The following is a 25,198-nucleotide window of genomic DNA, read 5'->3' on the forward strand; positions in this document are numbered from 1 at the left end:
AGGGAGAGAAAGAAAGAGACAGAAGTGCCTTGCAAGCAAGCTGGACCAAAGAAACGAGGCTTTCTAAAAAACCAGGCAAACTTCAGGATTGGAGAGCATTTTACACTCTTATTTCTCCCCAGGTGTCCAACTATGTGCTGCTTCCTGACTATGCTTCCCGACTATGCAGAGGATTGCAGTGGCAAAGCCATCTGAGCCCATTTTTGAACAGTAGATATGAGCAGTGAGAAAGAGCAGTGCCCAGATCTGTTCTTTGAAGCAATGCAGTGCACTGGCTCTCTGCATTTATTTTGAATTACCAGTGCCTGTGGTAAACTTTGCAGCAGGTGAGCAGAGCCAGTCTGAAGCATTTCACCCCAATTAAAGGGCTGAGCAGATCATGGGCAGGACACTGTAGGCTGCCATGCCTACAGTGCCTTTTCCCCGTCGGAGGAGTAGTCTCGCACATGCGTGAGCTTATAGTTTGGACAAAYGCAAAGGGGGACACTGCTGGGGATGGCCTTTGCAAGAGAGGCAAGAATGTATGAATTGAAGATCTGCTGCGCTTTATAGGTAGTGCTCTTCCTTGGTGTCCTCATGAACCAGGTGCACAWGTAGTGTCCCAGCAGCAGGCCTATCTGGCAATGCTTTTCCGACCAAACTGCTTTACATGCGACAGGGACAGCAACGGGTGTGCTCTGCCTTGTTCCAGCAGTGTCTGGATAAATTAACCTCACTCTGCCTCTGCTGGAGCAGATGCTTGCTTCCCTGTCACCTGGGCTGTTACCTCAAGCATATTAATGAAGCTGAACCTTTTTCTGATGCAGCTTTCAAATGTAGAAAAGAATAGAGCTTGGAAAAGTCATTCTTTTGKKTTTTTTTATTCCTATTTCTGAGTAGGACGCTTGCTACATCTTTCAGCTGACAGCCTCACTTTGCTCAGTGCCCTTCTCTCCTCAAAATCGGATCATTGCTTTTAGGCCTGATACTGAAATCAGCCCAGACTGCACTAACCTACCAYAAAAGTGTGGGGTTATTTTTTGGAAGCCCACAGCCCAGGTGACCTGCAGTCTCCTATGCCTGCTGCTGCTGCCCAGTTCACTGGATTTCACCTCCAGAGCTGTATTTCACCGGGCTGCAGCTGCTGCAAGGCTGTCTCATGCTGTACTTTTAAAATAGCGCATGCTTCCACAGAGCAGCTGAGTGTTTTTTGCCTCCCCGTAGGGGAGAGGAGGGCAGGCAGGGGCAGGCTGTGAACATGGATATTTAGCTCCAGAAGAGCCCTCCTTTCTTGGGCCAAAATTGTCTGGCTTTGCTGAGCCTCAGAGCATCCCTTGTGCTGGTTGCTTTGAGACCATGAAGGTGGAGGTGAGCTGCAGCGCCTGCAGAACACCTTATTTTATTAAGGGCAAAGAGGTCYTAACTACAGAGAAGAATAGGCACCCTCCCACAACCCCTCAGTGTTTATTTGCATAAAATCTAATAAATACATMTGTTTTCATTGTATACTGAATTGTACCCTGCTCTCTGCCCCTGCCTCCCTACCCTATTTGGACTCCCCTTTGGAGATGCAATTTGGGGCCAYGCAGTGATGAGCACTTTCCTGCTCCTGCAAGGAGAGGCAGGCAGCACTGCTCGCGATGGCCTTCCCTGGGCTGTGTAGCGCTTTGACCAGGGGAAGGACACTATTTCTTGAGCCTGGAATAAAACACTTACTGGCGGCCTGCACGTGGGCAAACCAGGCATAGGCAGATAAGGCACCATCTAGTTTTATTTTTGTTGAAGTTTTTAATTGTCAGAAGCATAAAAGACTGTCTGTAAACCAGGGTCTGAGAGCGTACAATGGTGAGTCATGAACAAGAGTGCCATACTYCGCTCTTTCCCTGATCCTTATGATGGCTTGAGGCTGCGGGCTAACCGCAAAGCCTCCAGCATTAAAGGCAGCAATTATCAGGGTAACACACTGCCCAGGAAAGAGGGAGTCACGCTACCTAATTTCAGCTCTCTGAAAATTAGCTGTCTTATCTTGGCCAGTCACCTGGGCACCATCTGCAGCTGATGGGGACAGCTCAGTCCCTCCAGGGATGCAGCCTTCTATGGCAGGTACCTGTTGGCTTGCAAATACCCTCTCCTTTCCATGTAGGGGACCTGATCCTTTCATATGGATGAAGTTTCTGATTTTTAGCTGTCAAAATAGGGGAAACTTTACTTGATCCCGAGTGACCYGTCTGAGGACAGGCCATATGGTTGTCGGACTGCTGCTGGTCTTGCCAACAGGGGATCCTGAGAAAGGAGCCTGGGCAACATCTAAACTGCCCACTTAACCCTTGATGCTGGAAAGCATCCTTCTAACCCTGGAGAGCTGCACTGCTGCATCCTTAACATGCCTGGGCCAGAATTAGGACCAGCTCTGCAGCCCTGGACTGGCCAGTGTGGCTAGGAAGTGCAATGCAAGCAAGTGCTGTGGGGAAACGTGAGCCTGCCATTCCCCAAAAGTGGAGTCCAGCACTGCCTGTCCCTACCCACACAGGCCCTGGATTCAGCATGAAGGACATTTTGCATTTGCTCCTTTACCCCCTCTGGAAGGAAAAAAATATATTCTTGTGGGCCATTTGCTCCCTGATCCACCCTTGTAAGAGACTGTGCCTGASTTAGGCTTGTGCCTGTATTTTTGGCCATAGGAACCACTTCTGTTCTTATCTGCTATGCAGTCCTGTCTAACCACTTTCCCCTGGCAGCAACCAGTCCTTGTCACTCCGTGTCCCCCTGGCTGTGTCCGATAGCCCCAGGCACGTGGAGGTAGCTGGGTTGGGCAGGGCAGGAGCACGATAAGGACGGGAGGTTTGGCTGAGCTGCATCAGGGCAAGCTCTCTTGCAACATCTGAACCCACAAGCCCTGTGATGGAGTGAGGAGGAAAGAGTAGAAGGGTTAAGGGGACAAAATGGATCACCAAAAGGGCACGTCCCTGTGGCTGCAGAGGATGGGTGGTAAGCGCTGGAGCAGGAGGTTGTACCAGTCTCCGGCTGTCCCCACTGAACACATCAGCTCCCACCATGCCCTGCCTGGGAGATGCCACGTTTTCTACCTGTTACAACCCCATCTTTTTTGCAGGCTCTCGCTCTTTTYCTGCCCCTAGACCACCACCAAGCTCCCCATGGGCTTGTGCCAGCTCTGCCTACATGACCCTTTCTAGCAACTGTGTTGCTGTCTTTGACAGAAGACTTTGGCCAGCGATTCCTTTCCATAGCGCATTGTGTTCAGGGAAAGCAGACTGCTGTGTTCTGAGTAATTGCACTGCTGCTGAAATATCCTCTTACAATCACTCAAATATCTTTACCTCAAAGGCCATCTGCTGCAATGCCCTACAGGTAGTTTACTCATTGGATTTCCCTTTCCCCTTGAGTTCACCAAAAGGAAATCTGCCCAGTCTCTCCAGCTCTTCTTGCCTAATTTATCCTTGGGGATAAATTAGGACTAGTGCAGGCTTAGAAAACTAACGTTTCTTAGCTAACAGCTCCTCACAGGGTCTGTGAAAAAAGAAATGCCTTGCTACCTTCACTGCAGTTGGGGCCATTTCCACGGCCATCACTAGCCTCGTTTAGCAGGATCTCGGTGGAGCAGGTGACAAGGAGGATCAGAGCACTGTGGTGTGCTCTGTGTGGTGAGTGAGCACTGTGGCAGAGCGCTTGACCCCTTAGGAGCGGGTCCGTGAGCCCAGCCAGCCCTCTGTGGCCAGGCCACCTCCAAACCATTTTGACATTATTCGTCACAGATTRAGAAATACCATTTCTTTGACAAACCTCAGGGGAAATAGTCTGGCAAATGAATCTGCTAAGTAATCCGAATGACTTCATTTACATTCTTCTTCCCTGCACCTCATTTGACCAGACTGTCAGGATTTATATGCTTCCAGCCAAGGACTTTATCTTCTTAAATGGTCAAACCACATACATCGTGGATGTGCTGCAAGTCCTACAGCTAATGACTGATGCCTTTTAGGGGCAGGAAGGTTGTTCATTAGCATCGAAGTGCATTAGGTGGAGGAAGCAGCAGTCCTGGTGATTAATGCCAGCGATTCCGTGACAGCAAAAGTTTGTTTTACCTGGTTTCTAGTTTCAGAGACTTCCCCAAATACACAAAWCTTCAGTTGAGGTGATGGAACACAGCACCTCTGGCACTCGTATTCAAGTGCTTCAATGCCTCTCTAGAAGCAAAACAAGGAAATTACCTGATTTTCCAGCTGCATTCTCCTTCAGGGCTCGCGTGCAACACCAGAGCCCCTAGGCCCTTGCTAGCAGAGAAACAGAGTCAGCTGCAGCGCTGCTGAGCGCAGAGCAGCTCAGCACCACAGCAACAAAGAGCAGCATAGTCTTTAATGATGGTAGTAAACTGTGAAYGGGCATAACCATGTTCATGGGGTTTAACACTTTGAAGCATTTGGTGGAGCTGATGAAAGCAAATGAGGAAGCAATTCTCCCCAGGTCTATCATTTTAATAATGATCAAGCTCTTCTAGAACAAATAAAGGTTACTAAACAGGGACTAGCAACCTCTTTAATAGATGGCATCAGGGCGATGGAGCAGTTATGACAAGAGTGTTTTTAAGATTTACTAGRTAGTTTTTACAAGCAGGTGACTCCTTAAACTACATGGACTGTTTACTTTTACGTGACCAGGGAGCCTCACAGTTGTGGCTTCTCCCMTCACTTGAGGCTAGGACACTTCTATCAGCTTTAATCCCACTGTTCAATTGCAAGAGATTGGAGTTGGTACACCCATTATTTAGGGAAGTTTGATGGGCTATGTGAGGTGCAACGAAGAGAGGGCCTTCTTCTGGCTGTTATTTTTTCACCTATGATATTTGGGTTGACTCTTCTTTCCACAACTCCCTTCCTCCTGTTCCTCTGGACCCAAAAGATAGCAGTGCTGAAAAGACAGAAATGACATTTATCACCCTATCACACACCAGCAGAGGAGATGCTTGATTAACATACTCTTGGTTTTGGAAGTGGCATACCAGAACTCAGACAGACATCACCCTGAGATGATTAGCTGGTCTGTCTTGAGGGACAGCTGATCTGCTGTTTTGCAGCCCCAAGGAGGAGTGTCTAGACCTCATGTCAAACACTGACACATTTTGACTGCACTAACTTGACGTTTATCTGGGCCAGCAGCCTCCAGGCAGGAAGAGAAAAAAGCACATGTTTGAGATCCCAGATGCCTTGAGGAAGGAGCTGATGAACAACAAGTCATGTATCAAATGATGTTCTCACTATTAGTCTTCCCTTTTTTTTTTTTTTTCCTGTATACAGCCATCTTCTTGCACTCAACATCCCACTTCCAGAGGTTCCCATCCCTGGGGATGGGATATGACCACTGCCACTGCTAATTCAGCACCTAATGCAGCAGAAGTAGGGCTAGGGGTGTGGAAGAAGGAGCTGATCTCCTGCAGCCTGRCACCCAGACAGGCAGGCAAGTGTACTAGTGGTAGGCTCTGCATGGGGTCACTCTCCTGTCTTCCATTTTGTATGGGAATGGACAAGCCCATTTTTCTGAAAAAGGATGTGCACATCCCCTCCACCTGCAACACATGCTCCTAAACTCCATTTCTTCTTCCTACCTTGATGGTATCTTCTACTTGCTATTGGCAAGACTAATCTTCATTGTCTGGAAGCAGTTGCCTTCAGCGCATCTGTCAGCTCTTTCCTTCCTATCCTAGGCCAACAGCATGCTAAACGCTCATCCCAGGTTAAACCTTATGACAGCAGATGACCTGCTTGGAGATGAAAGGGAAGAGCCAGGACCTTGGGCACTGCTGGGACAGGGGTTTCTCCATGCAGGAAACGCTTACAATTTTCCTGTTCTCCTCTTTCAAGAGGAACTTGAAACCCTCTTTAGCCAACAGAGGGAAGCAGACTACCACCAACATGAAGGGAAGCGGTCGCCTTCTGGAGGCTGCTGACACTAAGAGCAGGCTTCTGTGGTTTGCCTCCTGGACCCCCAGCAATTGCTTGCTGTAGTGCAAGGCCAAACTGTTTGGTCACCAAGATTGAATTTTGCATCAGTGCAGGCATGATGGAAAGCAGAGCCTGGCCCGGCTCAGCTCCCCGCAGTGAGGTCAGGAGCTGAGCTCAGCTTGTTGCCTCTTGAACCATTTGCTGCATTGCTCAACTGCCTTTCAAGGATGATGAGAGCCTTCAACCCAGTTTTACTGGAATTTGTGACCTACTAAGTGGCTTCTCTTACCTAAGCAAAGGAGTCAGCAAGGCAGGAACCTTTTCTGACCAAATCTACTTGGATGCACACACACGCACATGCAGAAAGTGGCTCACACGACAGCCCTGCCTAAAAGCTGTGCAGCTTACCTGCAGAGAAGCGATGCTGTATTTGCCTCATGCCATCCCCCTCTTCTTTATTCTCAGCAATAAAGTTGCCTCAGAGACGAGGTCATCACCTAGTTATACCATGTGTTTATACCACAACTAGGTTATCATGCGTTCAGCAAATACCCACAGACATAACTCATCTCTTAGYTGACACTGTATCTCTAAGCTCCGCTCCTGTTCGTATACTGAAATGCCTCATGGCCATTTTTGCAGTGCTTTAGCGTCCCAGCTGACATATCCATCATCTTGTAGGCCCACGTTGATTCCAAGAACCCTGCTTGACCCCTTTGCCTTCCCCTCTCCAAACAGCGCCTTCAGCCCACTGCACAAGCCAGCAATGTTTCCAGTTTGACTCTTTCATAACTGCCACAAGCCTCTCTGTGAAGCAGAAGCTTATGTTTACAGTGGAGCTCAGCCAGCTGAGCAAGGACCACTTACTAGTARGTTCTGCATCCTCCTATACCACATTGACCAAGCAACCCTCCCATCCCCCCACCCCCAAAGCAATATTTTTTTCACCCAGAAACAGGACAGGGGAAAATGTTTCAGATTCCTATCTTCCCCCTTCCCTGAGACCTTTTGACCTGCCCCCTATGCTCTTGCCCCTATGCTTCTGTGGGGCTGAGGGTTTGTATAGGACTTTTGGATAGGTGACATAAAACAGATTATTTTCTCTCAAAGCCAAAGACAGGAGGAGCAGACAGCTTGACGACCACACTGCATCACTTCTCTTGGTCTCCAGCAGTGGCTGTGGGTGATTAACCCTGGCCTTGTGGAGGGAGAGCAGTACAGGAAGGGATGTGGCAGTCAACATTGCTGTACAAATTTGCAGCACAGTAGAAACCCTGAGCAAACAGAACTGCCTGCCCACACAAGCCATGCAGAAGTTATCTCGCTAGGGCCTGAGATGCACAGCTCAGCACTATGAACTGAAAAGAGGCAAACTCTGCATTTAACAGTAGCTGCAAAGCTGGCTCAGAGCATGCCTGCCCTAAACTGATGCAGAAACCTGGCACTAAAGACTGGAGGAAAAGTTACTCCCACTAAACAGGGTTAGGAACCCCTGGCAAGCCTTCCCCACAATGAACACATTTTTCTCAGTGAAATGAGAAGATTTTATTAAGTTAAAAGTTGAACTGCACAGCAGAGCAGCAGCTGCCACCTTCAAGAGCTGGCTCCGTTGGGGGCAGTAACCACCTCACGGCTCCTGTTCCCTGGAAAGGACATGATCTCCCCTGTCCTGAAGCAGGGCAGCTGGAAGAAGGCCCCCGCAGCTCCAGGCTCCGGCCAATTCAGTTCTTGAAGAAGCCAAAGGACAGTCACCGAGAGAGCTTCATCATGCAGCCTTTTGCCAAGGTCTCCTCTTTCGAAGCACATCCATGGCAGACTGCCCATTAGCTCCCTCCTATGGCTTGTCTGTCTTGTCTGCAGGTCCCTGGTGAAGGTGTGGGGGGAGCACTGTCCTTGCAGTATGTCCCAATGAGGCCTCAGAGACATTTAGAAGGAAATAGGACCTGCCAAAGGTGGCTGTGCGGCCAAGAGGAATGYGGCTGGGAAGGAGGGAAAACAGATTCTCCTTTTCATGTTAGAAGATGCTGCTGATGAAAAAATTTTTCCCTCCCCCATGCTCCCTCTTCCCAGGAAAAGGAAATCCTCTATAAAATATATTTTTTCACATATAAAATCCTGAAGAAGGTGCATGTAAGGAGCCAGTCCAAACAATGTGCTCAGATATGCAGGCAAAAGGGGTTTGGAAGGGCTTCATCAAAAGCTTTGGGAGGGGAGTGAGGAGGCTGCATGGGGAAGGGAGATTTTTTGCCAAGGCGATAATGGATGGGATTCAACCTCTCCCTCCCCGTAAGTGAAGAATGAAGCAAATAAAAAACAAGAACAGATAAACAAATGAAGAGCAGACCTACAGAGAAAACAGAGAGACAAAAAAAAATTTTTTTTAGAAGGATTCCAGCGAGTGCAGAAACACTGCCCCTTCTGCTACCCCCATGCATGACCCTAGAACAGCCTCCTACAGTCTCACTCATCTCAGCCTTGCCCAACTCCAACCCTGACGGCTGCAGCATCCAGGCAAGATGCAGAATTGCTCTGGACAACAGGGCATCCTTGTTCACTTCATAGCACCCTGTCAGTCACTCCCTTCTCCACACAGTCATCTGCATCAGGGAAACCCTGAGAGCAAGTGTGAGAGGAGGACTGGGTCTAGTCAGTGCTGCTTTGGTATAGACCCAAAATTTCTGTGATGTGGTATGTAAGCCACTTCAAAGGTGAATTCAGTAGAAACATTACACAGAATCTCAGAATGGTTCAGGTTGGAAGGGACCTCTGGAGATCATCTAGTCCAACCCTCCTGGTTCAAGCAGGGCCACCTACAGCACATTGCACAGGAAACCTGTACCTATGTGGGGAGCCGATTACCAAGTAACTGTCCCCACATAGGCTGTCATCCAAACTGCAAGGTAAAGGCTGGCATATGGCCAGCTCCTACCCATCGGGCCAGTTTAGTGGCAGTTTAGCCTGCCAGCCACAGGAATGCAGCCAAGCATCAATGGCAGCATGGGGTGAAGGGAGCCAGGGACATTGGGGGAATGTCATGGACAAGAGGAGGGCCACAGGTGTGAGAGAGGGAGATGCAAGAAGCAGGGAAGGAAGGGTTAAAGCCTGAGGCAAAGCCCCTTTCAGGGCATCGGTCAGCTGGTACTCCATCCTCCCTCCCACCCCAGCACCTCCCATCACAGCAAGGCAGAGGGTCCCAGTCACCAGCCCCTAAGCAGGATGTCCCAGCCTCTCAGTGCTCACCGTTATTTGCTGATGCTGTTGCACAGGGACTCCTTCTCTTCCAGGGCTGCCATGGCCAGGCGCAGATGCTCCTTCAGCTGTTCAATTTCCCGCTCCGAACGCACCTTAATGTGATTCAGCTCCGCATAGACATCCTGGTATTTCCCTGAGGCGAATCTCTTATCCTGCCAAGGGAGGGAGAAGAGTCAGCAATCCTGAAGCCGGTATTTGCACTGGTATTTGCTCCAGGGAGTGGAAAGCAAGGAGAGGCTAGTGGGAGAAAGGCCAGTGGGTGAGAGGAGATCCAACCTGAGATCTGAAGCCCAGCTCAAACTGCCCTTCCCTCCCTGCAGGCCAGGGGAGGCTGGCAAAAAGGCTCMGCTAGGACTCCTACCACAGGCCAAACTGAGCCATTATTCAGAAACCATTTGGGGAAAAAAAGAATCAAGGTTTCACTTTCCAAAGCATAAGGTGCTCACACTCTAAACTGGGGAGGAAGACACAGTTATTGGTCCCACAACAGTGTGGGCCTGAAGGCATCAAACTGAGCAGGAGGCTTGGTCTCTAACACTACTCGTATGTATCTGTGCCAGTCACACAGAAAATTAATGATCAGAGATGCAGGCCACTGAAGATTGAAAGGGCACCACCCACTTAAATGGTGAAAAGCTTGAGACAGTAAGCTATAAACTTTGGAGGTCATCACTGACTCTCACAGCATCTTTCAGATCTCCCACTCTGGCTCCTTCCACTAAAAATCCTCTGAAAGAGCTGCCAGTCTGAGGCTGGTGGCAGCAATTTGCACATCATGATCTGGGAACAGGCAGCCAGAGTGCAATGGTGGAAACCACTACAATCAGAGCCACTTGTAGCTAGGAAGCCACTGGAGAAGCAGAGAAAGCAGCACACCTAACAACTGTGCCCAAGGAAACGTGTCAACGCAGCGAGAGGGCAAGCCCTAGTGAAGAAGCTGGACAGGGAACAGAAGAGGTGGCTGGGAAATCGAAGTGCTGAACAGGCTTCACCAGGGTTTCCTGCCTGGCAAAGAAGGGCTCCTGGCCTGTCCCCTCTTATATATAYGTACCATATTCGCTCAAAGGTCCCCACCTATTTTGAGGTATTTCCCCTCAAAATCTAGGCTGAGGTTGCAGTGTTCTACAATGCAAGTCTACACTGCCCCATRCTGTTCAGAGACCATGGCTGTTCTGCGCTTGCAGTTGTTTCACAAGCAAGTAGAAACAGGGAGCACAGATTACAAGAGTGTTTAGCCCGAGAGTCCAATCAATGCCAGGTCAAATCTGCTGCCACACAGTCATGGKACTTGCTTCTCTCACCTCACTCTTCTGCTGCTTTCCCACCTCTTGTGGAGCAAGGTAATCAGCACCCAGCCCTCGAAAGTAGGCTGGAACAGCTCCTGGAAAACATGTACCTTTTGCATCATCTGAAGCTCCTCCCGGAGACACTGAACCTCTTTCTTTAGGTACTGGAGCTCATTCTCTTTCACTCGCAGCAGTACCTGGAACAGAGAGGGGGAGAGGAACCAGAGATGACTCAAGGCGGGGAAGTAGAAAGCCATTGCCTTGGAAACGGCCATGGGCACCAGGTCTCAGTGCGTGCGTGGCCTTGGAATAGGAAGGAAGGGCCAGCAGGGCCAGCGCAGGAAAGGAAGTGATGTGAAGTGCCCCAGGAGAGCTGCAAAGGGGAAGCTTGCGTACCTCCTTCCTGCAGCAGCCCCTGTGCTTCATTCAGTTCCCTGACCCCACTGTCCCTCTTCTCCCATCCACTCCCTTGCATGTGATGGCTCCAAGATGAAATTGTAGTGAGGACAAGACACCCCATGCCATCGGGAAGCAGCAGGGCAATCTAGCGGCACTTCCGTACCTCCAGCTCGCAGGAGCTCCGCTCGTTATTGTTTGGAGACCCGGAGCCCCGTGACGAAATAAAGCTTCGCAATTTCCCAATCTCCTCCGAGAGGCGGGTCTGCAGCTCCTGAGGGCAAGAGCAAAATAGGTCAGGGTAGCCACAGCACAAGTCTCTCAGTTGTCCTGGCCCCTGCCAAGGGGTCTGGGTCTTCATACCAACCCCTTCCCCAGCTTAGAGACCTTTCTGTAACTGTGCTTGCCCACACACAAAACAGCTGTATCCTCCTCCAGTTGCAAGAATACMTTCACCATAGGATAGGCCCATCTGTAGCCACCTCCCCCCCCYTTTTTTTTCCCTTTTGAATGATAAAATCTTGGAGAGGAGAAATATGAACAAATAGGGGAATTTTAACAGATAGGGCATGCTGCGCAACAGACAGCCCCCCCGTGGGAGGAATGCGCTCTGTGGTCTCTGCTGGCAAGGAAAGCCCCTCTCTCGCCTGGTTCTGCCGGAGGAGYGCCTTCCCTTCTTGCTGACAGCGCTGCAGTGTCTGCTCCCGCTCTTCTGCCTTCTCTGTGAGCTCCCCGATTTCCAGGCACTTCTGGGAGTACTGCTCTGAAAGGACCTGCAGCTCCCGCTTCAAGGAATCCACGTCCAACCTGCCAAAGAGGCGCCAGGACATCACTGCTCTGTGACCCTCGTTGTTTGCCCCTCCCAGCGGTCCCTTCAGCACTGGCACTGTTTCCCTGTGGTGTGGACATGTTCTTCCCAAAGTCTCCAACAGTCACTGTTACAAAAATTTGTTCCTTGTGGATTAAGGCTTCAATCCATCTCCCTCAAAAGCACAGCRCTTTTGGAAGCTTCACGTAATTTGGGAGAAATGGAGCAGCTACGCGGAAGAAAAATGGAGAGAACAAGCTGAGGGAAAACGGTGGGGGAGAATACCACAACCTCAGCTAGTACTGGAGGGCTGGGCAGCTGTTTATTCTTCTGTGGGCATATCCTGGTTTACAGGTGCCAAGCAGGGAATGAATCTCCCTGTCTTACACTCCAACAACCCTGASAATAACTGCTGTGCACTCCCCTGGCCTTGAAGAGGAGCTGGGAAGGCAGCAGCAGGGACAGCTAGAGGTTATGGCCTGGGATGGGGTGTGATGGGACCAACAAAGGGCCCGGCTAGGGCAGCAGGCGTTGMGCAAGGCACAGGGAGAAGAGATTTCTTACTGATGCTGCTTCTGGAGGGCATCTGAGCCTGCGCCGCCCTGCTGAAAGCTGCGTGTCCTGCCCAGCTCCTTATTCATCTCCTCCCGATGGGCTTTCTTCAGTGCTTCGATGGCTACAGGAGGAGACAACAGGGAATGTGGGATTAGTCAGGGAACTCACTAAACTCTTGCTCCTGCAGACCCAGAGACCTGTCTTTGCAGGCTCCTTCTCCTCCGCCTGGGGCATCTCCTGCCTTCTCTACTTCCCAGAATCATTCTGGCAYACCAAGTGCTGCCTAGAAGTAGCCACAAAGTGCACTGCTGGGAGCTCCCTGTCACAGTGCCACAAGCAGAGCCTTCCAACCTGCGCAGTCCCAGTGCCATTACCTGGCACAGCCCACGTCTTGTATGAATGAGAAACCCAAGGGCTCAATTTGTAAAAYGCTAGCATGTTGTTAGACCATGGAAAGAAGCACAAAGCCACAGGGAGATGTCTGACCTTTGCCTTAGGGGACCTGTCACCTTCAGCCAACCTACTAGAAGACACTGGCCTCCTCACACTCATRCACAGAGAGATAAGGCTTCCTTTCCACAGTGTTTTTACGTCTCCACTCCTCATCCTGACCAGGCCTCTCAGCACAGGCTTGGGGAGTGCTAAGCTCYCTCTGAAACTGAGCATCAGTGTCACACCAGCAAGGTCTGAAGCAGGGCTCCAAGGAGGAAGGATCCCAGCCCCTTATTAACCATACTACAATGTCTCATGGCCTTCCTGTGGTGTAACTGAAAAGCTGCCATCCTTAAGATGCTGACACCTAGCAGGGAAGCAGGGTCCTCAACATCCTACATGATCATACCCACGGTCCCCAGTCTTGAGCTTCTAGGAATCCAACACTTTGAAAGGAAGAGGGCAGTGGTATAAATGATTTCTGGCAGGAGTGAAAGGCATTTGGGAGAGGAAAGAAGGACCCAYGTGAGTAGAGGCACATCTTGGTTTCCTGTCCTACCTGCTGCTGTCGCTGCAGCCTCCTCTGCRAGGAGCCGCTCCTTTTCCTGCCGCAGCCGCTCCAGCTCCCGCTGATGGTGCCTCTGGAGCTCCTCCATCACTTGCTGGTGGGACGACTCCATCTCGGCCAGGCTGCGYTCACAGGCCTCCTGCCACACCACGGAAAGGACAGCAAGCAGAGGGGTGAAGGAGTTGCAGGGCCCAGATACACAGGCAGGAGGAAGGGCCCAAGTTAGGGCTGGCACCTAACCAGGTTGGCTTTGTATACCTCACTTGGGCCCAAGGCCATTTTGAGAGAAATGAGACCACCTCCTAGGATGGAGTTTCCTTCCAAAACTAAAGTACTTCTTTTATCGCAGAACACAAGTGTTCAATGGGGCCACGGATCTCACAGCTCCAAGTGCTTTGCAGAGGAAGAAACATTCCTCTTGCTCTTCTTAAAACTGAGTCACCAAGACATGAAAGTCTCTCTTGGCCAAGGGAGGGAGCCAGGAATAATACTCCTGGCACCATGGCCAAGGCCATTCTACCAGGCTGCATGGCCTGACACAGAGAGATTAACGGCTAGAACCACGTATCAGTAAGTATTTGCCTTTTAAATGAAGCAGCATTCCCCAGAATCAATGAAAACTGAGCCTCTTCAGAAAAGTGACACCTTTCATTCCCCTCCAACTTGGTCAGATGTTATTAAAGAGCCCTCCCCAAAACCTGTTAGGGATGAGTTGTTGAGAAAGATCTCTTTTTGATGGGTCAGAGCCAAAGGAGACCAACAATATTGTTCTTTCAATGCCTGAGTGCTAGAGTTAACTGGTATTGCAGCAAACTGAGCAGTTCCCATCTCAAAAGCTATGTGATCAGCCTCTCTGCAGATGTCAGTAGTGCTGCCCCCAGCCACTTGGGAAAGATTTATTTGCRAAACTGTTCTGGATTATGGCTTTAAAAAGCCAAGGCCTCTAAGACCCTAGTAGAGCAAGGAAGCCATYGTGCTCTCCGAGAGCCCCTGGCTGTCCCATTCCTTCTTCCAGCGCTAAARCAAATGCTGAGTACTGCTTATGTTGGGTGATGCTGGGGAGATGTGTTGTGGAACCATCCTTGCTGCTCCTCCATACTGAGATGAGGGAAGCTGGCAACTGCTTCACAGCTCAAACTAAGGAGAGGAAAAGGTGAGGGATCAGTTCTGTGGTTTGWCCACAGACTGGCGGTGAACACTAGCAAATTAAGACAGAAAGAACCCTTTTGGGAAAGGGGATGTTTGTACTCAGATACTAGACACTGGCCCTTCGATACAATGTAATTAGGAGGATAAGATGCCCTTTCTCCCTCCTCCTTTTTCTTTTATTTGACCATAGGAGGCCTTTAAGCTGTTAATAGTAATCAAGATCACAGAGTGACAGCTAATTGGCTGGGCTGGTGCCGCATGACTTGTGGCTTTCTTTATCTCAGCTAGGTACAGCAAACCCACTGCAACAGGCTGGTTACCAGCCTGAATTTCCTTCCCTTAAAATCTCTTTCAACACATAAGACAAATTTTGAAATCCCATCAGYGAGGTCAAACTACAGCCTCCTCCCAGAAACAGGCATTTTGTTGTCCCCTTCCCTAGAAAGGGTGCTGAACACCCYGTTGGATTTGATCCTGTTTGCTTTTCCTCCCCCAGTAGCTGAGTCCAGGGGAAAAAATAAGTAAATCAACAAGTGAAGTGTGAGCAAACTCTGATTTGCAGGGTTTCTCATGTGCTGTCCCAGCAAACGAATGGGCTGTGCTGTTGCCATGCTGTTGAAGCGACCTTCAGCGCTCTTCAGTGCTAGGCTGGCCCTGGCAGAGAAGGGAACTCCCCACRGCCTGACAGAAGGCCTCCCCAGGCCTGCTTTTAATGACTGATTCCTGTTGTGAAGGGAACCTGCTCCTCCACTGGGCCCCCATTAGTGAGAGCCATGTGCAGCATGCTGCAAATCACTGGTGAACACACAGGGGCCACAGGATAAAGCTGCTGTCTCTGTTCAAAAACTATGCAATGGATATGCACGACTCTGGCAGGACCTAGCTGCAGCACAGCTTATTTTTGGCAGAGCGAAAGAACAGTTTCATCACTCAGAGCCACACAGCACAGGATTAAAGCTGCAGGTCCACAGCTTGCAGCACTTAAACAGATGTGTGTCCTSAATTGCGGGATGTTTAACATATCTGGGGAGGGAACAAGAACCTTGGCGTGTGCCACAGTCTCTTGCTTCTTGGCACTGAAATCTGTTCAAGAGAGGAGACAGTTCACTCCAGTCTGCAMAACCAGGCACTGCACTGGTCCTGAGCACAAAACAGGACACAGAGCCCACCTGAACTCTCCTCATCTTCCACATCATTTACACTCTGGTCCCTTTAAGGCCAGGCAACACACACTGGTCTTTATGTAATTAACATTGATTACAACTGGGCCCAGTTAGGGTCACCATAGCAACCCAATGATTAGCAATATACCTGCGTGGTAATGAGAGCAGTTGGGGCTCTGACATTTTCTGGTTTGATCCTAGGCCCTGGATCCTGCCCTGCTCACCTGCGAGATGTATCCCCGGGGCACGTGGCCGTCTGCCTGAGATTTGGTCGCATCCCGAAGGCTCTCGTTTCGGGCCCGGCAGGATTCCAGCTGTGCCCGCAGGGACTGGACCTGTGCCAGAGAGGGGTGAGAGCAACTCAACCACAGGCAGAATGGTGCTGAGGCCAGACTAACATGCTGTGTCTGCCAGTCAGCCAGGCCTCGGGCTTAGGGGCAGGGAGGAATATACACAGCCAAAGGAGATGTGTGCTTCCAACAGGAATGGCAGCCTGTAAAGGGACCAAACCAGTGAAGCCAGCCCCAGCATGGTTCCCAGCACTAGCAGGGAAGGGAGGAAACTTCATCTTAAGACACAYACTTGTAGAGGTGGATCCATCTGCATGGAAAACATTGCCCTTAGCTACAGTGACAGACAAGCACACTGCTCCTTTTGAGATGGGGAGGGAAAGCATTTGTAAGCTTGAGAACAGCCAGAGAAAAGAGGCTGTAAATGTATTCCCAGGAAAAAGACTCTGCACAAGTTATGTCACCAACTAACTTATCCTGGGCCAAAACATGGCCTGGGGAATCTCTAAAGGCATGTAAGAACAAGTCGGGTAACAAGAGTTAACCACAAGTGCATGCTCCCATGCACCTGAGAGGTGGCAAATGGAGCCAGAACTGCCCATGCAGAACAGGCAGTGGGACCAGAATGACTGTCTGCTCTGCACCTCTGCCTTGCTCTCTCACAGAGCTTCCCGCTGCCAGGGAGGCAAAGGCCCACGGTAGTACAATAAGCRATCCATGAGAAACTTGGTTTCACAGAGGAGAATGCTCCTACCTCCTTCTTCAGTGCTTCATTGGTCTCTCCATGGCTCCCCTTGCTCTGGTTCAGCAGTGCCGTCAAGGGCACCCGCCGTGAGTCCTTCAAAGGCAGACGTTCTAGCTCCAGCCACTTCTTCTCTATCTCCTCGCTCAGCCGAACCCGCTGGTCCTCTGAAAGTGGGGAAGTKGGGACATCCTGCTCTCCCACCTTGCGGGAAGAGTCCCCTATTGGGCCATCACTATGTGGGACCCCACCATCAGGGGTCTCAAACCACTTCCGCCTCTCCTCTGAACGGACGGCGTGATCCCGCTCCAGATCCTCATGCTTGGGAGTTCTGTCAGAGACCCTCAAACTCCCTCTTGTCCTCTGTGGTGACCCCTGATTCACAGGGCCCTGCTGCAAAGGGGAAAGTTCCACATAGTCAAAAGTATGGCGCTGCCCATCAGCCTTCCAGTGACTGCCTTTGGAGATCACCTCAGAGCCCGAGCCTGGCCGCTGCTGCTCCTCTGTCCTGAGCGAGCTCTTCTGAGTGACGTAGTTTCGGAATGAGTTTTCCTTATTGCAGTCRGAGAGCCTGAAACCAGAGCAGCAGCACATGAAACAGAGGCATAGTGCAGGAAAGGACAGCAGTAGAGGCAGAGTGAATGGTCCATGCACTTCAGGCCTAACCCAAAGCTAAGCCTTTGCTCAATTCAGCCTTACAGAAAACCATGAGYGTAGAGCTGGGCCTGTTACATCATGTCACTTGGCAGCTCTGCGTGCACGTGTGAGGAGGTGGAGAGAATTAGGCCCAAATTCCAGCTGCACCAGAATCCAGCAGCAAACCTCATGCTAAATCAACGTTGCAAGGCAAAAWGTGAGTTTAAGAATAGGCTTCTTCATGAAGTGTGATCAGCAGGCCTTCAACCCATACTGCTGACTGTGGCTGGGTGTCTCTGGGCCATACTGAGGAAGAGTAGAGGATAGGAGAATAGCTCGGTGGGCAGGGTTGAAACATTTTCCAGGCCTACCCATGCCTGATTCCCAACAGCTCACAGACAGGAGTGCATGGGAGCCTGCCAGGGATTTGCGCCTCTCGAGAGCATCACCTCCAGCTAGAGCTAAGCATGTGCTTGCAGGCTGACAGTAGATAAGATGGACTCAGGAATGGAAATAAACTTCTGCTCATGAAAGAGTCCAGATGAGATCACATGCTGACTGTTTCCATCCTAGGGTCCAGCAGCAATCTCTGCGCACCCTTTGTTCTCCTTGCTCCCCTTTCAGATGTGGGCAGACAGGGAGCTACTAGCCTTTACAGATCCCTGACGAGCCTTCTCAGTCTCTGCCTTTAAGGGGAGAAAGGGAGAGAGAAAAGCATGAAGCTAGGCAGTTCTTACTTGGTGACATCTGGAGCGCTGACTGGGCGAACGTTCTTCCTCAGTGCCTCAATCCAGTTCCGCCGGATGCCTGAAGTCATTGCTGACAGAGTGAAGATGGCATCTTTYGTCTGTAAAGGAGATAGGACAGAAGCTTTGCCATCATCAGGCAAAGGCATGGGCAGCTCCTGCTTGCTTTTCAAGACTACTGGGCACCTGCTTGCATAGGTGGCAGACTGTAAACTCTCCAAGAGCTTTTTACGAAATGCTACAGTCCCTCTTTGTGTTCTCCTGTCATATCAGCTAGAGATATCACCCTCTATCTCAAAGACTTGCTCAGACTCATGCTCTTAGTGTTGTGTGCAGGGGCAGGAGTGGAGAGGTGCTCTTCRCAGAGAAGCCTGTTACATGTTCCCCATGAGACCATTTCTAAATAAAGACAAAAAAAATGTTGCCAGCGCATTTGGACAAACATTAGCCAACGTGGTCCAAACATTTTGATGCTTGAAGMTGAGCACCAGTGTTGGGATACAATTGCTTGCCACAGGGACACCAAGACATTAAATGCCCAACGATGCACATGTACAGAAAGAAAWACTGTGCTTTGTGCTGCTTTAACAGCTGCCTCCCACTGCTACACAAAGTAGCAGAAGACAGACTTGTACTGGGGCCGGATCCAGGGTACAGGTTGTTACTCAGAGCACGGTGAACTGCACTGTGCTGAGATCTGCTCTGCTTACCAATCCCTCCCACTCAGCTCTAGAGAAACTGYCTCGGCCAATGGGTCAAGTAAACATTCCTGGTGCTCAACTTTACTCCTGGGAAGCCTCCAATCCTGGTCCAGCCCACTAAAACCTCCTCCTTCCTTTGCAGGCACACAGTACCTCAYGCCTCTGAACACTGTGGAAACATGTCACCAACTAGCCTTGCTGGACTGCCATTGTGGCACAARGTTTGTGCTGCTTGAGCCTGTACATCAGAGACATGGAGAAGAAAGCATGCATTCCCACTCAGCAGCCCTCAGTGCAACTGCTGCTCAGCACCAGACCTGGTTGGTACCAGCCACTCACATGTATCTGGAAGCCATAGTTGCGTTGTACTGCAAATTCAGTCACGTCTGTGCAGGAACGGAGGTCGATTTCGCCATCGAGGTCATCAGCCTGAAAGCACAGCCACCCTCTAGGACATAAGTACAAAACTCAGCTCTGAAAAAGCCCCTGCTCTGGAAGGTGGAGAGTCCCACCACAGCTAGTGCCTTAGCAGGCKCACAACACTCTTCGGCATAGTTCAGGTAGATTTGGTACATGGGAGGCCAAATACTCTATAGCCCAGTCCACTAGCAGATACACAGTCTCAACTTCTCTTCTACGCAGCTTGGACTCTTTTAACCAGAGTGGCAACCAGCAGCACAGATGGAGAGGACCAGAGGACCACAGCAGCCCGGTTGTGGGGCTCTGGACGGGTAAGCCTTCTCTTCACCTCCTGCATTAAAAGACCCCCAACAAACTTTGCCACTCCTGCTGGTCAGTACTCTAGTCCTCTTCAGGACCCATTTGCAAACTGCATCAAAGAGAGACTTGCCATGTTTGGCTCCTCTAACTGGGACAGAGCATTCCCCCTTCTTGAAGTGAGCTGGTCATGCCATCAGAYGCTTTTCTCTCCCCTCCTCACTGCACATGGCCAGGAAAGAACGCAGGGCTCGAGAAATGCTGCCCGTGCTTACCTCCTCAGCATTAGAGTCCCTGTAATACCTCAGGCTTGAGTCAGTCAGCACGAACCAATGTTTCTTCCACTGCAGGCAGATYGGTTAGGGTAAGGGAGGGGAAAAAACAGGAGGGAGACGGATAGACAGTTACTGAGGAAAGCATAGGAACAAGGAGGGACATTCTGTTTCTTCACCTTTCCGCCCTTTTGTGTGCAAGGCTTTCCCCCACTTCTCCAGATCCCTTCCAACTCCCCCATCATGTCCCTCAGCTAAGAGAGGAGCAAGAACACATACTCAGTGAAATGATGTGCCTGCACATCAAGTGGGGCACCTAACTCAAAGGTTCCCCTCAGCAGGAAGTCAGCTGGCTCTCTCTCAGCAGGAGCAACCACAAAAAGCGGGGAAGGAAAACCACTGCTCACRCGGAGAACACCAACAACGGACGCTGGGGAAAGACGCAGCCCTCCATGTCAGGCTTACCTCTCCTGGCTCRTCCAGGATGGACATCCATCCCTTCTTGAAATTGAGGAGATCTGGCTAGAGAGAGAAAAGGACAAAACAGAAGATTACTGTGTGCTAGGTCTGGAACAACCCACAAAAGGTCTTTTCATGCCAGTRGATGGAAGCTGAGTGTATAATAAGTGAAAATAGTCTAGCATCACTTTCAGGAAACTCATGCTTAGGACCCAGTGGCAGAGGAGGACTGCATCTAGCTCTCAGCAACAGGCAATCATTCCTGTAAGAGGAAACAGGAGATAAGGAGAGAATTAAAAAAAAAAAGGAAAATATGCAGCAGGGAGGTTTCCATAAGGTGCCTTGGAGATATTTATTCAGAGATGGGAGGGAGAAGCAGGGGCAAAGAGAATGTGCAGAAGGGAATGCTGTACTGCCACTGAACAGGCTTGGCTTGGAAAGGAGGGGAAAGGAGGCAAAGGTGAAGAGCTAGACACACCTCACTCAAACTGTGGGCATCTGTACCCCAAAGGTATGTCCCTCCAGTAACTTCACCACCRATCACTTATTAAAGACATGAGCAGCTCTCTATGAAACAGCCCTTACCACAACTGTACAGGAGGCAATTTAACAGCTGTGAAAACACACCACATTTAAATGATCTGCCTGAAGCTAGAGATCAAATCAGTCACAACCAGAGCTTGTGAACAAATCCTTTCTGACACATTCAGGGCTTCTCTCTTACCACCTTGCTCCTTCTGTTCTCTCTCTTGCTGCAGGTCCTGCCCCCTGTCTGGCCTTGGGCCACAAATGCTGAAGAGGAGCGTGATCAGATTTTTACCTAGATCACATCATGCTAGGAAAAGTTTTCCCCTCCCTCCTTCCCTCGCTCCACCTAACCTCATGCATCCCAACCAGTTTATCTCCTTCCAAAGGTGGAAAGCTGGAGAGCTGACTCAGGGAACCGTTCTCTCTTGCGTTACCCTCAACCCAACAGGCTAGAGCTAGTCCTCCTCCCAGCTCTACTGCTTTGGAAAAGTTGCACCTGTTTAATGCAACACCTCTTCTTTCAAGGACAGAATTTGCAAATCTGTCACATCTTCCCTAGCCAAACCAGGTCGGGATAGCAATGGAAAAGGAGACAATGCCAAAGGTATACCTCTGAGCGGTATGCACCAAATCTGACAGCCCCAGGGGAGCTGCCAGCACCCCCCATGTGCCATATTCTCCACCCAAGACAAAGCTAGTGAGAAGGGGTGGCTCAGCAAAGTCGACAGCTCTTCTGTGCCCTCCAATAACCCCAGTGAACAGCCACAGAGGGACCAGCTGACTGCCTCCAAAGCCCAGCTGGGCAAAACTTTCCCCTGCTTTCATCTCCCTAAGTTGCAGCTCTTGGGTTACACCCAAGGTTACTGGGAGGTGAGTAAGCACTGGCCCACCCCAACYCTACTGAACTTATTGGTTAGAGCTGGGAGTGGGGAGGCCCGGAGAAGGGGAGGGCCAGCTGTCACAGCAGCTGCAGGCCTGGCCGCAAGYGTCCAATTGCCTCAGTGCCTGTGGAAGGGAGCCGACAAGGATACCGGAGTGAAACAGCACAGGCTCCCATGCCTTACCTCCCACAGCAGTAATGGAAGCTGCCAGGGGCTGGGAAACGAGGAAGATGCATGCATCCCCTCGGCCTCTTGCCTGCCAGCCCTGCTCTCACAAAGCTAGACGTCACGCTAGCCCCACTGCCGCTCTGAAGAAAAACACTCTGAAAATTAATTCCTTCCCCGTGGCAGCAGCTCCACCCTTTTTGCCATTATCCCTTCCAATCCAGTGACTTCAGCTCTGGCTCTGAATTGGGAGTGGTGGGGCGGAGGGGGAAAAGGAAAGGAAGCAAAATGTTAAGAACAACCYCCCGCCCTGGGACGCACGTGCATTAGGCAAGAGAGGAACAGGCACATTTGATTCCCCTGGGGTCATTAGCGCAAGTGCCACGTTTTCTCTCTTCAAGCCCACCCATCGTCCCCAGAGGCCATCCAGCTTTTTCTCCACTCTACCAGATGTCCGTGCGCTCGCTTCCCAGGAACGCTGTGATGAGTAATAGATATCCCCGGGCATAACAGAATAATGCAACCATGAGCAAGAGCAGAACAGCGGGGGGCTACTCTCCTCTCCTTTTTGCGACACTTCAAAACAAAACCAAAGCCACAATATTAAGCAGGCTAGCAGACAGAGGAAATGTAGCTTCCTAGAGGCATTTGGATTTTAGGAAAATGTCTTCACAAAAAATAAACTGCAGGCTCTGGGCTCGGAGTCCTGTAGGCAAGAACGCAGCTGAGATCACAGAGGCATAAGAACAATATACCAAAAGAGGGAGCGAAAGGATTTCTGGATGGGGTTATTGTACAGACCAACTAGGTCTCATCTTACTGAAGATCCACACTGCCAAAGCATTAATTTGTGAAATAATGGACATGAACASAGCGTACTCCACTGGGAAAAAACTCCAACAAAATCCCAGGCAAGTCTTGCCAGAACCACTGCCACCACATCCCAGCCTTATTTCTGCCCTTTATGCAGTACCAGGGCTAGAAAACGCCTCCCCGATGGCTTTTCCCAAGTATGTGAACTGCACAGGGCAGAAACMGTCTCTTTTCCCCTGTAGCCCTTAGATGCGGAGCCACAGCTAYGGAAGTGTCTTTGAAAGTATTCTTCTTGTAGTGGCATTGGCACCACAGCACCAGACATCAGCAGATGTATCTAAAGCCCCCTTTCTCCCCCTCTCCAAAATCAAACTCAGCTTCATCATCTGGAATAAAGAGCTTGGGATACAGGCAGAGAACAGAGACTGAATCCTGCATTTGAGGAAAAGGCCCAGAAACAGGAGGAGGAAACGATCAGGAAAGCAGCAACCTTCAGAGATCTGAGTACTGGCAAACAATAACTGAGATGCAAGGATGCGGCCGGATGCACCCCCAGCAAAACACAAAGCTGCTGTCCCTGAAGTGCTGCTCAAGGCTGCAGATGGGAGAGCTTTGGGGCTGAGAGACAAGAGCAATTTTGCCTGGTTGCAACCCTACCTACAGCAGTTATAGTCAGCTCTGCACACTGCATGGTTGCCCAGGTAGAGGCACGGGAGAGTCCAGCACAGAGCAGCTGGGAGCATTGGTGAGGTCTGGAAAGAATGGCTTACAACCACAGGTTAAAGAGAGCTGGCTGCCTGGTCTGGTTGAAGACTGGCTACAGGGGACGTGATAACAGTCTGCAAACATTTGAAGAATGTAAACACCAAAGAAGGAAAGGGAATAGGGTGGGGGTGAAAGAATTACTCCCGGGTGGTACAAAGGAGGCAGAGCCCTGAAGGATGGAAAATAGCATAAGACACTAGAACAAGCTGAGAAAGCTCCAAGTCAAAGGAACAGTCACCAAAGGGAAGGGATGGGAGCACCTTGCTTTGGCTTGCTGGAGCCAGACTAGACAGAGAGCCTGTCTGATGTTGCAGGCTCCAGAGCCAGGGGAAGGGGTTGRGATGGTCAGGTGGACTCCCTCAACTTCCAGCCGTTGCAGTCACTGTGGCTCCCCTCCTTCTTGATCCTCAAAGCTCCTCAGGATCGCAGGTCTTTCTCTCACCTCCTTTTCATCACAGAAAGATYGTATAAGGGGTTTTCAGCTTCCCAGGAAGCATGTTTTCTCTGCTCCAAAAAGGGAACTTGCTCCACAAGGAAAAGGCCCAAGGCCAAAAGACAAAGCAAACTGCTCTGTTCAGTGGAAGCAAAACTGCTCTCAGGCTTGAGAGCACGCACAGCTCCCAAAGCCACACGTTCTGCAAAAACAAGCAGGCGACGTGCTCTCCCTTTCCCCCTCCGTGAGAAAAGCCTGCGGGCACAGCCCGGTCTGTCATCTCCATTACTCCACTCTGCTCAACAACCTTCCTCTCAGGGCCGGCAAATATCCACGCAGAGAAACGCTTGCTTGCCTTCCTCCCTCCACAGACAGGTCGCTCCTTGCTCCTAAACTACACCCCTTTCCAGCACAGGGCAACAGCTTCTCACCTCTCGGGTGATGTGGATTTCAAAGCTGTCTAMAATCATTAGAGCTCAGCAGGTCCCAGCTGAATCCCTGTTTACACAAAGCATGGATTTACAGCGGCTGACCAACCTGGGAGGGGGGGGGTATCTATGCACGTGGGGTGGTGCCCATCCTTAAGGAACGGGCTCTGTTAAGCATCCACGGAGGACAGCTTTGTACAGGAACCCACTGGTGCCGCAGGCAAGGAACGAAGGAGCCCAGCAGGCCAAAAGGTGGTGGCAAGAAGGGACCTAGCGCCCGCCGCAGCATTTGGCACAGGGGAGGGCAAGAGTCCAGGCGACGGCAGGCCTCGCACATCCCCGCGCGTGGGGCGGCCACGCTGTCCCCAGGGGGGTGGTCACAGTGGGGCGAGCCCGCGGTGGGGAGACATGCCGTGCTCCCCTGCCCCCCCACCAGCCCCCCTTCCCCCGCATCCCCAAGCCGCCCAGCTGCGGGGGAGAGGAAGAGGAGCAGGGAGGGGAGGAAAGGCAGCAGGATGCTGTGGGACAGGGGAGGAAGCRGCAGCTGACAGCTCCCGGCAGGGTGCAGGGCCAGGCCGGGGGCGTCCCCCCGCCAAGGCCAGCCCTGGCCCCAGGCCCCGCCGGGGCACAGGGGACCCCAGCCCGCCCCGGCGGCGCCACCCCCGCGGCCCCCTCCCCACCCCACCCCGGCCCGGGGGTCTCCGGCCCCGGCGCAGAGGAGCAGGACCCGGGCCGGGAGTGTGTGTGAGGGGGAGGGCGGCAGGATCCGGCCCCCGCGGCCGACCCAGGCTCCGACGGGGCGCCCCGCTCCCCGCGCTGGGGGCGGGGGAGGGGGCAGCGAGGGGGACGGGCGGTCCCGGACCGGGGTCGGGAAGGAGGGAGAAGGAAAGAAGGGCTCGGGAGAGGAGCGGCCAGGTAGGGATATATATAGATCCCTATATATATGTTTATACCTATATATTTTTTTTTTTAAAAAAAAGTGCGGGTGGCGCTCCGCTTTCCAGCCCGAGAAAGCCCCCCCGGGACCTCTCCCCACCCCCAGGGACCCCCCGGCCGGGGTCGGTCCGCAGCACTCAC

The 25,198-nt window shown here is 51.3% G+C and overlaps 1 protein-coding gene across 1 annotated transcript in view; it reads right to left on the reverse strand.

Moving 5' to 3' along the window:
- Nucleotides 1–7,456: 7,456 nt before the first annotated feature.
- TRIOBP (TRIO and F-actin binding protein) overlaps nt 7,457–25,198 on the reverse strand; it is a 23,407-nt gene continuing 5,665 nt past the window's right edge. Inside the window, exons 5-17 of the mRNA XM_085323599.1 lie at nt 20,115–20,171; nt 19,653–19,721; nt 19,000–19,089; nt 17,951–18,060; nt 16,590–17,148; nt 15,770–15,880; nt 13,225–13,372; nt 12,243–12,354; nt 11,518–11,677; nt 11,037–11,144; nt 10,585–10,671; nt 9,177–9,340; nt 7,457–8,280 (exon numbers count right to left, since the gene is read on the reverse strand). Coding sequence (XP_085179725.1) covers nt 9,179–9,340; nt 10,585–10,671; nt 11,037–11,144; nt 11,518–11,677; nt 12,243–12,354; nt 13,225–13,372; nt 15,770–15,880; nt 16,590–17,148; nt 17,951–18,060; nt 19,000–19,089; nt 19,653–19,721; nt 20,115–20,171 — 1,773 coding nt within the window. The 3' untranslated portion in view covers nt 7,457–8,280; nt 9,177–9,178. The remainder of the gene's footprint in view (nt 8,281–9,176; nt 9,341–10,584; nt 10,672–11,036; nt 11,145–11,517; nt 11,678–12,242; nt 12,355–13,224; nt 13,373–15,769; nt 15,881–16,589; nt 17,149–17,950; nt 18,061–18,999; nt 19,090–19,652; nt 19,722–20,114; nt 20,172–25,198) is intronic.

Source organism: Rhea americana, unplaced genomic scaffold (assembly GCF_003343005.1).
Source record: "Rhea americana isolate MKP2758 unplaced genomic scaffold, rheAme1 scaffold_85, whole genome shotgun sequence".
Taxonomy (NCBI): Eukaryota; Metazoa; Chordata; class Aves; order Rheiformes; family Rheidae; genus Rhea; species Rhea americana.